This window comes from Schistocerca nitens, chromosome 10, assembly GCF_023898315.1.
Source record: "Schistocerca nitens isolate TAMUIC-IGC-003100 chromosome 10, iqSchNite1.1, whole genome shotgun sequence".
Taxonomy (NCBI): Eukaryota; Metazoa; Arthropoda; class Insecta; order Orthoptera; family Acrididae; genus Schistocerca; species Schistocerca nitens.
In genome coordinates this window covers 127,141,085-127,157,250 of record NC_064623.1, presented here as the reverse complement: position 1 = coordinate 127,157,250, position 16,166 = coordinate 127,141,085, and the positions used below count along the sequence as shown (strand labels likewise).

At 43.2% G+C, this 16,166-nt stretch overlaps 1 protein-coding gene across 1 annotated transcript in view; it reads right to left on the bottom strand.

Moving 5' to 3' along the window:
- The window catches only part of LOC126210371 (EH domain-containing protein 1-like), a 44,269-nt gene extending 38,856 nt beyond the window's left edge, over positions 1–5,413 (bottom strand). The window contains exon 1 of the mRNA XM_049939599.1: positions 5,219–5,413. Coding sequence (XP_049795556.1) covers positions 5,219–5,283 — 65 coding nt within the window. The 5' untranslated portion in view covers positions 5,284–5,413. The remainder of the gene's footprint in view (positions 1–5,218) is intronic.
- Positions 5,414–16,166: the final 10,753 nt, after the last annotated feature.

Sequence of the window (16,166 nt, the reverse complement as noted above, 5' to 3'; positions counted from 1 at the left end):
TTAGTCAGGTTCAAAGCCCCAGGTCGTGTCAGAATCCCTATCAGATTCTACATCGAATTTGTGACTGAGTTAGAACCCCTTAGCCATAATTTACTATATATAATGCAAACAAAAAAAAAAAAAAAAACTGTTCTCAGTAGTTGGAAGAGAGCACGGGTCAGCCGGCCGCGGTGGTCTCGTGGTTCTAGGCGCTCAGTCCGGAACCGCGGGACTGCTACGGTCGCAGGTTCGAATCCTGCCTCGGGCATGGATGTGTCTGATGTCCTTAGGTTAGTTAGGTTTAAGTAGTTCTAAGTTCTAGGGGACTGATGACCACAGATGTTAAGTCCCATAGTGCTCAGAGCCATTTGAACCATTTGAGAGCACGGGTCACATCCTTCTACAAGAAGGATAGCAGAAGTGATGCACGAAACTACTGTCCAATATCCTTGACAGCTGTTGCAAAGCCCAAGAACATATTCTGAGATTGTAGGTAATGAGGTATCTCGAACAGAATGACCTCCTCCATGAAAAACCGTATGGGTTCCCACTTGCACTTTTCTCAGATGACATTCTGAAAGCTATGGATCGAACCAGTCACATAGATGCAGTGTTTCATGACTTCTAAAAGCAGTCAACAGAATAACACACGTTTATTATTCAAAGTACAATCCCAGGGGGTTCCATGCATAGTTTGTGACTGAAGTATTTCTTGGTGGGGAGGACACACCATATTTATCTCAAACGGAAAGCATTTGACAAATGTGAAAGTAACTTCAGGTGTGCTGCAAGAGTGTGTTGGGCCCCTTACCGTTTATATTGTATGAGGTGTCATCAAAAAGTAACAGGATTTTTATTTTATTTTGTGGGCTTTACACATCCAATTTTCACACTTTTTTATCCTGTTGGTACAAATGTTCATGGTGCATGTTTGCATTATCAACTGTTTTGAATATTTAGTTTATTGTGGTAGTCAAAATGGTTGTGTGTGTTTTCGAGTGCTAAGCAAATTTTTATTTTCAAAAAAGATGGAACAAAGGATTTGCATTAAATTTTGCTTGAAAAAGGAATAAAGTGCAGCACCACATTTAGAATGTTGACTGTGGCCTTTGGCAAAGCTACTATAAGTGGTATAAATGTTTCAAAGAGGGCCGAGAAGACGCGGAAGACGACAACCGTTTTGAAGCCCTAGAACATCAGTTACTGACAACAATGTGGGCAAAGTAAAGAAAATTGTTCTGGAAAATTGCCAAATCACCAACAGAGAGGTTGCTGATAACAACATATTCTTTCGGTCATGCCAAGTGATTTTTTTTTTTTATGTTTTCGATATGAAACACGCTGCAGCAAGGTTTGTTCCAAAATTGTTGAATTTCAACCAAAAATGACATTGCACGGACATTGCTTGAGAACCACTGAATGGCGCTGACGATGATCCAGAATTTCTAAAGAAGGTTACAAGAGGTGACGAAATGTAGGTATACAGGTACAACATCAAAACCGAGGGCCAGTAACCCCAATGGAAGCTGCCTGAACAGCCAAGACAGAAATTCAACCATGTGTGAAGATTCTTCTCACTGTTTTCTTCAAATGCAGTGTGATAGTTCATCATGAGTTCCTGCCTTATGGTTTCACAGTCAAAAGGAATGCTACCTGAAGACTGTGCATCGTTTGCATGAAGCAATCCAAAGAAAACAATCAGAATTGTGGCAGAACCACTCACGGAAATAGCATCACGATAAAGCTCCTGCTCGCAACTCTAAGCTTGTTTGTGATTTTTTGGGAAAAAACACATGTGTTACGTGGCCTTAGTCACTGTATTCACTGTACCCGGCCCCCCTGTGACTTCGTTTTGTTCCCGAGGCTGAAGAGAACAGTGAAAGGATGTCATTTTGCCGCTACTGATGAGATAAAAACAGAATTGCTGAAGGAGCTGAACACCGTAACAAAAAGTGAATTCCGGCAGTGCTCCCAAGATTGGAAAAAGCGCTGGCATCTCTAGGGGGATTATTTTGAAGGGAGCAATGTTGATATTGATGATGAACAAATAAAGATTCTTTAAGAAAAACAAAAATTCCCATTACTTTTTGATCACACCTCATATACTAGCAAACCCGGCAATGCTTCGTAATTGTTACATATTTATGGAAATTGGAGATATGTACTAATCTCCTTATTACCCCACTCTCTGTCCATCTCCTCCTCTCCCTTCCCTCTGTTCATCTTCTCCTACAACCTCTCTCTTTGCCCATCATCACCTCCTCCCCCCTCTCTCTCTGCTCCTGTTCTTTCTCCTCTTCATGTCCATTTCCTCCCCCCCCCCCTCCATCACCTTTTCCCCCTCCCCCTCTTGCTGACCTTGAGCCTTGTTTATTGTTATTGAGAATGAAACCATGATCATGAATCAAATGGGTCAATTGCTTGGCATCACTGGCACATGGGGTATGAGAGACCTCTCCTGCTGCACGACCTGTGAGGATAGTAGCTTCAATGACAGTATTTCGCACGTTTTAGCCTGAAAATGGGTAGGGTTACAAAGTTTCAAATGATCCAGATTCTGTAGTACTATTCTGACCATAAGCTGATGAGCCATAATACAACATTCTCGTTTGCAGTTAAAACCGACTGCAAGGAAGAAATAAAAACAGCACATTGCTCTGTATCCAATTTTTGTTTAAAATTACAGATAAAGAGAATGAATATATATGAAGGAACAATTTGTTTAATGTTTTAAATACTCTGCTTTGCAGTTAAAATTGATTGCAAGAAACAAAACAACACATTTTCACAGGTCAGTATTTTGCTTTCCACAGTTAGATTTAACAGAAAACACGCACGTTTTTGTTTAATTAATATACAGCCAATGACTGTCTCAATGTTTATTAGAGAACCATGCATATCCGTCTGAATGTTTATTAGATTATCGTGTGAAACTTTGAAGTCAATCAATCAGGAACTTTTTGAAATTTTTGGTAACAATGCTAAACGATGGCTTGTCTTTATACAGTAGTATACACAAGGTGACAAAAGTCATGGGACAGCGACATGCACATATACAGATGGCGGTAGTATTGCTTACACGAGGAATGCGAGGGCAGTGCACTGGTGGGGCTGTCATTTGTACTCGGGCGATTTTGTGTGAAAAGGTTTCTGATGTGATTATGGCTGCATGATGGGAATTAAGACTTTTGAATGTAGAATGGTAGTTAGAGCTATAACGATGGGAGATTCAATTTCGGAAATTGTTAGGGAATTCAGTATTCTGAGATCTGCTGTGTCAAGAGTGTGCTGAGAACACCACATTTTATGCATTACCTCTCACCACAGACAACACAGTGGCCAACGGCCTTCTCTTAATGACGCAAAGCAGTGGTGTTTGCGTAGAGTTATTAGTGCTGGCAGACAAACAAAACTGCATGAAATAACTGCAGAAATTGATGTGGGACATTCAACAACTGTATGCTTTAGGACAGTGCAGTGAAATTGGGTGTTAAAGGATTATGGCAGCAGACAACTGGTGCTAGTGCCTTTGCTAGCAGCATGAGATTGCCTGCAGTGCCTCTCCTGGGCTCGTGACCATATCAATTGAATTCCAGACAACTGGAAAACTGTGGCCTGGTCAGATGAGTCCCAATTTCAGTTGGTAAGAGCTGATGGTATGGTTTGAGTGTTGCACAGACTCCCCCACAAAGCCTTGGACCCAGGTTGTTAACAAGGCACTGACGAAAGTTGTTAACAAGGCACTGTGCAAGCTGGTGGTGGCTCCATAATAGCATGAGCTGTGTTTACATAGAATGGATTGGATCCTCTACTCATAATGAACCACTCATTGGCTGGAAATGGTTATGGTCAGGTACCTGGAGACCATGTTTACCTATGCATGGACTTCATGTTCCCAATCAATGATTGAATTTTTATGGATGTCAATGCACCACATCACTGGGCCACAACAATTCGCAAATAGTTTGAAGAACACTGCGGACAATTTGAGCGAATAATCTGGCCATCCAATTCCCTGACATGAATCCCTTCAAACATTTATGGGACATAAAAAAAGAGGTCAGTATTTCTGCAGGGGACTTCCAACAACTTGTTGAGTCCATGCAATGTCCATATGTTGTACTGTATCAGACAAAAGGAGGTACAACACGATATTATGAGGTATCTCATGACATTTGTCACCTCAGCATAGGCTAATGACCCTGCAGACAATATTAGTAACCTTAAACTTGTCACAGATGATGCAAGCTGCACAAATATTCAGTTGGACCTTGATAAGTTTACAATGTGGTGCACAGACTGGCAACTTGCTTTAAATATTAAGAAATGTAAAACTGTGCACTTCACAAGAAAACCTAGTATCTTGTGACTACAATACAAGCGAGTCACAATTGAAATCTGTCAATTCATACAAATACCTGGATGTAACAATTCACAGAGATATGAAACTGGATGAACACATAGGCTCACTTTCACTAACATAGGTGGCAGACTTCGCTTTATTGGTAGAATATTATGGGCATGCATAGGAAATTGCTCAATATCACTCCTGTGACCTACCATAAAATATTGCATGTGTGTGGGAGCCATACCAAATGCAACTAACAGCCTATCTAATCACAGATCTAAAAATTTTAACTATTCCATGTATTTGTTTTGTGAATTGTTTGCCTTTATAAATACCAATACAAAATTATTTGTAGAAAACTATTTTCAATAAAATTTTAAATGATTATAAAGATTTCTTTGCAGTGTAATGAAACAAATTTGCAATGATTTTTGTAAATTAAGAATGATTTTTACACACATTGTATGTATCACTGTTAAATTATTTATATTGATGAGTCTCCTGTACTTTCAATCAATGATTTCTGTATGTACGTCATGTGAGAATAAAAGTTTTAATTTAACAATCTATTCGTTGTCTACGATGACAAATCCTACATCATTGTGGGATGGTCCCAGGATGAAAGAATAAATAAAACACATATACCTCACACAAAATTCCAGTTACGATAGAAGCGATTCGTATAAATATAAACGACTGGTCGTGACGGGATCAATATTATTGTGCCAAATGACAGCTCCTTGTCAAATATTAATACAATCTATCATAGATCCACGCGCGTAATTTAAAAGATCAATCACAGTTTCTCCCTTTTCCCAATGGTAAATAATGTACACTTAGGCAAATTACTTTGAATGCAAACAATAATTGTGAGAACAAATTCAGTCGTACCTCGCATAACATCTACGAAGTAGCAATCCTGTTACTTGTCTAAAACGACACTCCAACGCAATCATCTCGCTCTGTAAGTGTTTGTTACTGTATAACAACCGGAAAATATACTAATGAAACTACAAAATTTTCACAGGTCTCTCATTGCTTCTGCATACAACCGAATACACACACACATACTGTAAACATTCCTACGATCATATGTCAAAGATAACACATTTCTCAAGCAGCATATTGCTGGAAAGATAACACAGATTCGAGTTTGCAATAATTATGACGAATTCCACTGTGCAACTACTTAAACCACTCACCAATCAACTAATTGATAGCAATGATACCATAAGTTCGATTCGTAGGTGTTCTGTTGCAATATATCACGTTATGGCATTCATTTGACGATCATTTTGTTTTGCAGCAGAAGAACAAATCGTTGCAGTGGCGCTGCAAGCAACAATAATTATTATTATTAACTGAGAATGCCGATGATGGACAAGGTTTACAAAGCAGATGCTCATAAATTGGAGGAAAACGCAAATTGCATCGTGACAAGTTGAAATGAACGCATCTTCTTCTACTTTTGCTTTTTCCCGTTTCCTCGTCGGGGTCGGCATTGGTATACACCTGGTATCGGCAGTGTTTTTAGTAGCATTTAGTGCCTTGGTGGCGGAATGCCGTTTCTGAAGCCACAATTCGCTCCGGAAGGGAATCAGTGTACCCCATCCGCTTGCATCCCGTCCAAGTGAGATAACGGTTACCACACTGGTATTTACCGAGCTTGATGTGAGAAATCTCCAGAATACCACATTCTATCTGGCCGGCTCACCATCTCCTCCCGTCGTTAAACCGCGAGTCGGATTTCACCCGGGTACGGGTTTCACGGATCCTTAGCCATTAGTGCTCTCGGCTATCCGGGCGGGTCAATTGATATATTACCCGTAGGCCCTATTCACAAGGGTATACTTAAGTCTCCGAGCGACTGACATACTCTGCATCCAAAACCGCGTGGTTTGAGGCGTTATGCCACGGACTGCGCCCCCTCCCCCCACCCCACACCCCCGCCTGAGGTTCGAGTCCTCCCTTGGGCATGGGTGTGTATGTTGTTCTTAGCGTAAGTTGGTTTGAGTTAGTTTAAGTGATGTGTAATCTTATAGACCGATGACCTAAGCAGTTTGATCCCTCAGGAATTCACAACATTTCTTTCTGCAACCAAAAGACGCGGCATGTGTAATTAGGGAGGGTCGTTCAGACTGGAATACTACCGTAGCAGCGTCCCAGAGACACCACGACTTGGATAGTATGTGACCCGACGTGCTAGTCTCCCAGACTCTCAGCTGCATTCGTACCATTGGGTTGCGCAGTGTACGAACAAATGTTTAATATGAAATTCGTGGGAGAAGTGGAGAAATATACAGAACTGTAAAATTACAAAGTGAAAGGGTATTCAAGTGAGGAGGTCACAGAGAGAGCATGGCATGAAGTAGCCGATGAGGTTGATCTATCAGATAAGTTCATTATCAATAATTAAAATTATTAACATAAAATAAATATGCTTTAAGATCCATTTTATTAAAAAACTAATCAACAATTTATAAGTATCCACTATACAAGAAATGTAATTAATAAGTTACTAATACGTTTATACACATAAAAAATTTTATAAAGAAAGACAATCATATTAGATTATTGTTGATGCAGTACTTCCAGGGAAATACGGGGCATCAGAAACTAGTTCACTAAATAATTTCTTACTTCATAAGCAGTAGAATGAGGATGCAGTACAATGTCTTTCCAAGGCTGGATTCTGACTGTTGGCGTTTCGGAACTGTTCCGTGGTTGTTCACAACAACTGTATTGGACACACTCATGTTTTCGAATGCAGTTATGCATTATGCACACGGATTTTATTGTGTTATCACTCTTTCTGTAGTTCGAGAATGGATAGGACTGCTCAGGACATGGAACTTCTGTGTCAGCATTCCAAATGCGCATTCCACAGATTTTTCTTCCTCTGCTTAATCTACGATAATAAATTCTCTTTGCATTACGGACCATTCTTTATGGGTATGATCACATCAAGTAGCGTGATAACGGATATGCTTCATCTCCTATGAAGTAATAAGAGAAATTATATTCATTTTCATCATCTTGTAATCTCGAAGACAATGGCAAGTTTAGTCTTCCATTTGTAATCCAATTGTGGGATCTCGGTTGGGTTGTAGCCCAAGGAAACACACACATTTCTGATACTGAGTCTTACTATTTCATTACAGATGTCCAAATTACAATAAGTCGCACAGGCAACTAACAAACAAGATGGCGTGGGCCGTTATTGCACGTATGGATGGAGTGTGTGGGGAGGGGCTGTGTCCCCCACGTGTGTCAGTTTGTGAAACAGGTGAGAGAGACGTTGAGCAGAACACACTTGATAGGAGCGGGGGTAGTGCTGTGTGGTTGACACTGGAGTCACACGAGATTAGTGTGGAGTAACTTACCTGTGTACTGTTGTCGGCGGAGGTGTCAGGTGCTGTGGCTGAAGGCTCGGTTGTTGGCGTTGCAGAGTGGTGTGAATTGATGTAGACAGTGATCGCAACAAGCTCGTCCTTGGCACGTGCAACATGATATTTCAAAACGACGTTCTGACAGCGGAGGGTGCACGTCTTGGCACATTCCACCAGGACTCGATTCATGGATGCATAAGTCATGCTTGCGAGAGCCACCCACTGAGGCACTACACAGTTAACGGCATTTACACTCGGAGCAGGTGGAGGAGTACCATCACACAGGATGTCAGACTTAGAGGTGTGGTGAAACAGAGAACCTTGAACGACGTTCGGAGACAGGTGGTGGTGTGATGAGAAGTCGATTCCCAGGATTGGTTCTGAGATGTCCGCCACATGGAAGATCCAGGGGAGGGAGAGGCCATTAGAGCGATGGAGCTAAAGGTCTGGAGTGTAGATGAGTTTGAAGGGCATGTGACCATCGATTTAGGTACGATTGAGACGTCAGTGCCGGTGTCCGTGAGGAAGTAGCAACTCAAAGAATAGTCTTTGCCGTAAAGGCTGCCATTCAATAGGACGGAAGCATGGACAGAATGTAGCGTAGTTGGCACTTATCACACGGTTGGCTTTTCGGATGCTTGCACAGGCGGCGGCACTTATTCGCGTCGTCGCCGAATACGTTGTGGTACCAACAGTGAGGGTACGTTGGGAGAGGAGGTGGCTGATCATCCTCTATGTGTTCAGGTTCATACACTGGGGTGGTCAGCACAGGCATGATATGCAGCAGCTTGGTGGGCAGAGAGTGTGTATGCTGGGTGCCAGGAGATGCAGCAGTCTGGGGGCAGGACTTTGTATATTTCATTACAGATGTCCAAATTACAATAAGTCGTAGAGCCAAGTGACAAACAAAATAGTGCGGGCCATTAGGAAGCAAAGAACTTGTGATGGCAGAGATGTCATTTGTACTTGTCGATGCCACGCAGCCCTGCCTGAGCTACCATTGCAGGAGTGCCAACCTGTTGCATCAGCTCCTGCTGGTGGCACTGGTGTGTGAGAAAATAGACCTGGTCAGCCATCTGCAGATGCGAACCAATGGATTCCAGGGCGTGGGGGAGGAGATGAACTTGGAGATGTGCAGGCAGTTTTGATAACCATACCGACCACAGGGTTTCATCCGGCATCATCTGCTTGCTGACCAGGAGGCATAGATGGCGCCAAAGCTGGGACAGGGTGCGGTCGTTGATACACTCCTGGAAATGTAAAAAAGAACACATTGACACCGGTGTGTCAGACCCACCATACTTGCTCCGGACACTGCGAGAGGGCTGTACAAGCAATGATCACACGCACGGCACAGCGGACACACCAGGAACCGCGGTGTTGGCCGTCGAATGGCGCTAGCTGCGCAGCATTTGTGCACCGCCGCCGTCAGTGTCAGCCAGTTTGCCGTGACATACGGAGCTCCATCGCAGTCTTTAACACTGGTAGCATGCCGCGACAGCGTGGACGTGAACCGTATGTGCAGTTGACGGACTTTGAGCGAGGGCGTATAGTGGGCATGCGGGAGGCCGGGTGGACGTACCGCCGAATTGCTCAACACGTGGGGCGTGAGGTCTCCACAGTACATCGATGTTGTCGCCAGTGGTCGGCGGAAGGTGCACGTGCCCGTCAACCTGGGACCGGACCGCAGCGACGCACGGATGCACGCCAAGACCGTAGGATCCTACGCAGTGCCGTAGGGGACCGCACCGCCACTTCCCAGCAAATTAGGGACACTGTTGCTCCTGGGGTATCGGCGAGGACCATTCGCAACCGTCTCCATGAAGCTGGGCTACGGTCCCGCACACCGTTAGGCCGTCTTCCGCTTACGCCCCAACATCGTGCAGCCCACCTCCAGTGGTGTCGCGACAGGCGTGAATGGAGGGACGAATGGAGACGTGTCGTCTTCAGCGATGAGAGTCGCTTCTGCCTTGGTGCCAATGATGGTCGTATGCGTGTTTGGCGCTGTGCAGGTGAGCGCCACAATCAGGACTGCATACGACCGAGGCACACAGGGCCAACACCCGGCATCATGGTGTGGGGAGCGATCTCCTACACTGGCCGTACACCACTGGTGATCGTCGAGGGGACACTGAATAGTGCACGGTACATCCAAACCGTCATCGAACCCATCGTTCTACCATTCTTAGACCGGCAAGGGAACGTGCTGTTCCAACAGGACAATGCACGTCCGCATGTATCCCGTGCCACCCAACGTGCTCTAGAAGGTGTAAGTCAACTACCCTGGCCAGCAACATCTCCAGATCTGTCCCCCATTGAGCATTTTTGGGACTGGATGAAGCGTCGTCTCACGCGGTCTGCACGTCCAGCACAAACGCTGGTCCAACTGAGGCGCCAGGTGGAAATGGCATGGCAAGCCATTCCACAGGACTACATCCAGCATCTCTACGATCGTCTCCATGGGAGAATAGCAGCGTGCATTGCTGCGAAAGGTGGATATACACTGTACTAGTGCCGACATTGTGCATGCTCTGTTGCCTGTGTCTATGTGCCTGTGGTTCTGTCAGTGTGATCATGTGATGTATCTGACCCCAGGAATGTGTCAATAAAGTTTCCCCTTCCTGGGACAATGAATTCATGGTGTTCTTATTTCAATTTCCAGGAGTGTATGTCCCTTGTACAGTAGTCTGTTATGCAAAATTGCACTTTGAAGTTAGTGGCGGCGTCAGAAGTAGATCGCAGATCAGGTCTGTGTGCCCACGCAGTTGAGTCATGAGCCACATGAATTCTGAATTGTCGTCGGCGACATGGTTCAGCTCAAACAAGTTCTCCACTAGTGCAAACCATGTCGTTGGGCTATCCTCAGATAGCGGGGGCAGGCTTGCTAAGTGGCCTAGTGGCGGCAATGAAGGCGCAGCTAGTCCTCTATCTGAGTCCCTCGTATCACTCATATTACGTGGATGCTGGACTGCCGCAGTCGATGCACATGGCACTGCGTAGAGTGCAAGCAAGCAGTCTGCCGCAGTCAATGCACATGGCACTGCGTAGAGTGCAAGCAAGCAGTCTGTTGAAGCGGATGAGAATGGCACCGAAGCACTAGGGAATGATGATGTAGAACTGTCCACTGCAATGTTCGTGGCATGGAAGTCTGATGCGGAAGGCATGGCTGGCGCCATGGGAAAAGTGAGCAGATGAACAGCTGCAGCTGAAACCTCCTGCAAGTTTACTTGTGGTGGCAGAAAAGGGGGGTGGGGGGGGTGGAAGGCTTGGAAGGTGTGGAAGAGCGGCACAGTAAAATGTTCCCACTGGGCTTTCGACATGACAAGTGGAGCATGTTTGGAGGGGCAGAAACCACAGTTAGTATCACTACAAAGAACATTGTTCACAAGTGGTGGCTCGTAAAGTGCACTGAGGGGTCGAATGGTCTCTGGGGGCAGAAACTGGACTGGAAATGTTCTGTTCACACCACAAGTGACTTGGCAGTACACGAGACTCATGTCGTGCCTGTGTGAATGTGATCGGCTACTTGTCCAGTTCAGTTTCTCAGCCTCTTGGTTGTCGGATAGCTGGAGACCTGATTTTAGTACCCCCGTGTGAATAGGGCCTTAGTGTGCTTACTTCCTGCATTTCAATTAATTTATGATGTATACCTATTATCATTCCCACAATCAGTATGCCGCATGTAACATAGTAAGTGTGTCTCCCTCATATCTCCCCTATGCTGATTGGCAACTAGTGTCAGTAGCAAGATCATACCCAGTAAGGATGGAGGCTGGGCACCTGCCGCCCCCCCCCCCCCCCTCCCGGTGTGTCTGTGAGAAAAAGTTTCAGAAAGTTTTGAAATTATGTGTAAAGATGCTGGAAATCATTAAGTACCCTCATTCTCAAATATGTCTCAAGGCATAAATACAGTTCCTCACTTTAATACTTGACCTAGTATCTACAACTTTTAATAAATTAATGAGTAGATCATGACATGTTAAATTCTCTCAATAAGTATTTGAAATACTGAAAATCATTTGAAGCTATTAGGTAAGCAACCTGCAACTGGGAATGGGTGGCCATAACTGTTTAGTAATACAGATTACAATGTCATCAGCAGACCTCGAAGTTTTTATTTCATTAATTTTAATTCCCTTTCCAAATTTCTGCTTCGTGTCCTGTACTGGTTGCTCCCTGTCTTAGTCCTGTCTCAATTACTGCTTCCCTTTCTTGTCCTTTGACTCTTATAAATTTGGTGTGATTTCTGTAGATAATATTTCACTCCCAGTAGTTTACCCCTGGCTATCTTCAAAAAGGGTATTCCAATAAACATTGTCGAAAACTTTTCCTAAATCTGCAAATGTTAGAAACACAGGTTTGCATTTCTTCAGTCTATCTTCAAAGAAAAACTGCGTGGCCTCATGTGTTCCCACATTTCTCCAGAGTGTAGAACGTAGAACTCAAACTGATCTTCTCTGAGATCCGCATCTACAGTTTTTCCATTCTTCTGTAAATAATTTGCATCAGTGTTTTGCAACCATAACTTCTTGAACTAATAGTTTGGTAACATTCACATCAGTCAGCTATTTCATTATTTGGCATAGGAATTATTATATTCTTCTTGAAGTCTGATGTTATTTTCCTGTCTGATATATGATGCAAACAAGGCTGGAATAGTTTTGTCATGGCTGACTCTCCCAAGGATCTCAATAATTTTCAGGGTATGTCATCTACACGAGGTACCTTATTTTGACTACAGTCTTTTGGATCTTTGTCAAATTCTTCTCGTAGTATCATACCTCCTATCTCATCTTCATTTACGCCCTCTTCTCTTTTTATAATATATTATTAGTTGTGTTTCCCTTACATAGACCCCATACATATTCCTTCAGCCCTCCATGGAAGTTACCATGTGAGCTCTTAATATTCATGGGCATATCAGCCACACCTGTAAAAAGATTAGCTGCAATATTTACGTATTCAAATGATTCTCAAATATAATAATGCTACTATCATTAAACAAACATACTATGGATTAATCCAGGGGTATATGCAACACGAGTTCGAATTTTTCGTGGGACACTCATAGTCTGTCTGGATAGGACATTCAGGACTCAGAAGAGAGCAGGCGGAATGAGGGTCAATATAAGCACACCATTCCTGTAGGGACACCTTCCATCAAATATAACTTACTGACTATGTAGTTTTTGCATGTCTTTAAGAGAATTATGTTTCAAAAGAGAATGAAGTAATATGACTAGACATATTCATAATTACAACAGGTGTTGTGATTATCATAGGATACAGAGTAATAAAATTTATTTATTTGTGCCCGCATCTCGTGGTCGTGCGGTAGCGTTCTCGCTTCCCACGCCCGGGTTCCCAGGTTCGATTCCCGGTGGGGTCAGGGATTTTCTCTGCCTCGTGATGGCTGGGTGTTGTGTGCTGTCCTTAGGTTGGTTAGGTTTAAGTAGTTCTAAGTTCTAGGGGACTGATGACCATAGATGTTAAGTCCCATAGTGCTCAGAGCCATTTGAACCATTTATTTATTTGTCCATACTTTACCCATAGACTCTAGCTGATAATTTCCAGCTAAGAGTGTAGTAGGCATCATATAGTTCTGTAAGCAACAGACTAAGACAGATCAGCATCTGCATTTACCATAGGATTACACTTGAAGGCCTGTATAAGGTTATTATTAGGCTGGTGCATATGTTTGTAGCATTTTTGGTTTTTATATTGGTATTCTGATTGCTATGGATTTATTTATTGACTGTCATTATTTATTTGTAGTTCATTGTTGCCATTTGAGTTAAGTTATTGTCATTTGTCAATAGTGAATGGAGCTGTGAAAGTTAGAAAATGGAGTTCAAAGTGGAGGAATCGTAACATTTCTGACATATTCTCCTGTTTCAGTAGAGGGGTGACAGCAGCAGAGGCAGTCACAAACATTTGCACCATGTATGGGAATAATGCCACTGGGCAGAGCATGGCACAAAAACAATTTTTAGGAGCATCTTTTAACATTCGTAACTCTTCACGTTCAGGAGACATGCAGGGTTTGGTGAAGGTCATTAAAATGCATTAATCCACAATGATCCACACTAGTGTATTTGAAATCTGACAGAAGTGATGAACTGTGATCATTCCACCATCACGCATCATTTGCATGCAATGGGAAAGGTTCTAAAATCGAGAGTAATAGTATCCCATACTCTAAGCCAAAATCACAGAAATCACTGGGGCCATACGTTCATCTCTGCTTGCTCGTCAACAATTGGCTCATGAACAACACCGACCATCCTTATCTTGCATGCATCCACAGGAGATAATGTTATGCATCTGGTGGAACAGCAACAGTGTGGTGTACTATGAATTGTTTCTCCGAGATGTAACCACTACTGCTGACATTTATTGTCAACAATTGAGATGTCTTGCAGACGCAGACCAAGAACAATGATCAGGAAGACTGCGTGAATGATGCTACTCCACAGCAATGCCAACCCACTCTCTGCTAGGCTGCTAAACACTATACAGGAATTGTGCTGGGAATTCATTTCACATCCATATTATTCGCCTGATCCGGCACCCTAAAATTTTTTCTTTTTCTGCTCTCTGTCAAATAAATTTCAAGGAACTTCCTTTCTGGATGAAAATATGCTTGAAACATGGCCTAACAAATTCTTCATCTCAAAACTACACGTTTTCTACAGTTGCGGAATGAAAAGTTACTCCAGCATTGACAGATTGTTGTGAATAGTGAAGGAGAATATACTATTGATGTCTAAAATCTCTTTTATGTGTGTCTCTTGTGTATATTGAACTTATGGAAAAAATGCTATGAACTTTTGCACCAACCCATTACATACTCATATTTTGTGTTATAATATAACATCTAGTGTTTAATATAATGTAAATAGATACATAGAAAATCTACTATTAAGTGGCGGCAAGAGAACACACACTCACAAACAATTAACTTTTACAAGCTGTCAGAGACAGTGGCTTCTTCTTCTGGTGGAAGAGTTGAAAGGGAAGGAAGAGGGGTGAAGGAAAATGACTGGAGAGGTCTACGAAAAGGGATACAGTTAGGAAAAGTCAAAGTCACCCAGAAACCCGAGTCAGGGGATACTTATGAGATGGAATGAGAAGGAAAGACTGATTGTTGGGGACTGCACCGGATGAGATTTGAAAAACTGAGAGTTTAACAGTGGAAGACAGGAATTGCTACTAAAACATTGTGTATGAGTTAATAAAAGTGAAAATCTAAGTGTGTTGTGTGTAACAGAGGTGGGAGGGGGGACAGCAAAAAATAGACAGGTCTGGTAATGGCAGATGTAGAAAACTAAAATGGAGTGAAGAAAGGAGTAGTTACTGTGAATAAATGCTGCAATGGGAGGAATTTACTTAAATTAGGGCCTGGTGAGTGGTGAAAACCAAGAACATGTTGTAGTGCTAGTTCCCACCTGCGGAGCTCTGAGAAACAGGTGCATGGGAGAAGAATTCAGATGCTGCGTGTGCTGAAACAGCATCAAGGTCATGACTGTCATGTTTTGGAGCATGCTCTGCAACAGGATATTGTGTGTTACTGGTATTCACCCTCTGCCTATGCCCATTCATCCTGACTGATGACTTGATGGTAGTCATTCTGGATAAAAGGCTGATCAGTGTTTACGTAACAGTTGATATATGACATGTCATTTCACAGGTGGCTGGCTCTCCCTTTGATAGTATTTGTTCTGCCAGTTACAGGGCTAGAATAGGAGGTGGCAGGAGAGTGCATAGGTCAAGTTTTGCAGTGGGGATGGTCAAAGGGATAGCAGTCATAGGGTAGGAAGATCAGTCCAGAAGGAGCATAGGGTCTGACAAGGGTACTTCTTAAGTAATAGAACCCAGTACGTTGTCCTCGATGGTGAGTGTTCATCGGAGGTGAGGGTATCATCTGGAGTGCCCCAGGGAAGTGTGGTGGGTCCGCTGTTGTTTTCTATCTACATAAATGATCTTTTCGATGGGGTGGATAGCAATGTGCGGCTGTTTGCTGATGATGCTGTGTACGGGAAGGTGCCGTCGTTGAGTGATTGTAGGAGGATACAAGATGACTTGGACAGGATTTGTGATTGGTGTAAGGAATGGCAGCTAACTCTAAATATAGATAAATGTAAATTAATGCAGATGAATAGGAAAAAGAATCCTGTAACGTTCGAATACTCCATTAGTAGTGTAGCACTTGACACAGTCATGTCGATTAAATATTTGGGCGTAACATTGCAGAGCGATATGAAGTGGGACGAGCATGTAATGGCAGTTGTGGGGAAGGCGGATAGTCATCTTCAGTTCAATGGTAGAATTTTGGGAAGATGTGGTTCATCTGTAAAGGAGACCGCTTATAAAACACTAATACGACCTATTCTTGAGTACTGATTGAGTGTTTGGGATCCCTATCAGGTCGGATTGAGGGAGGACATAGA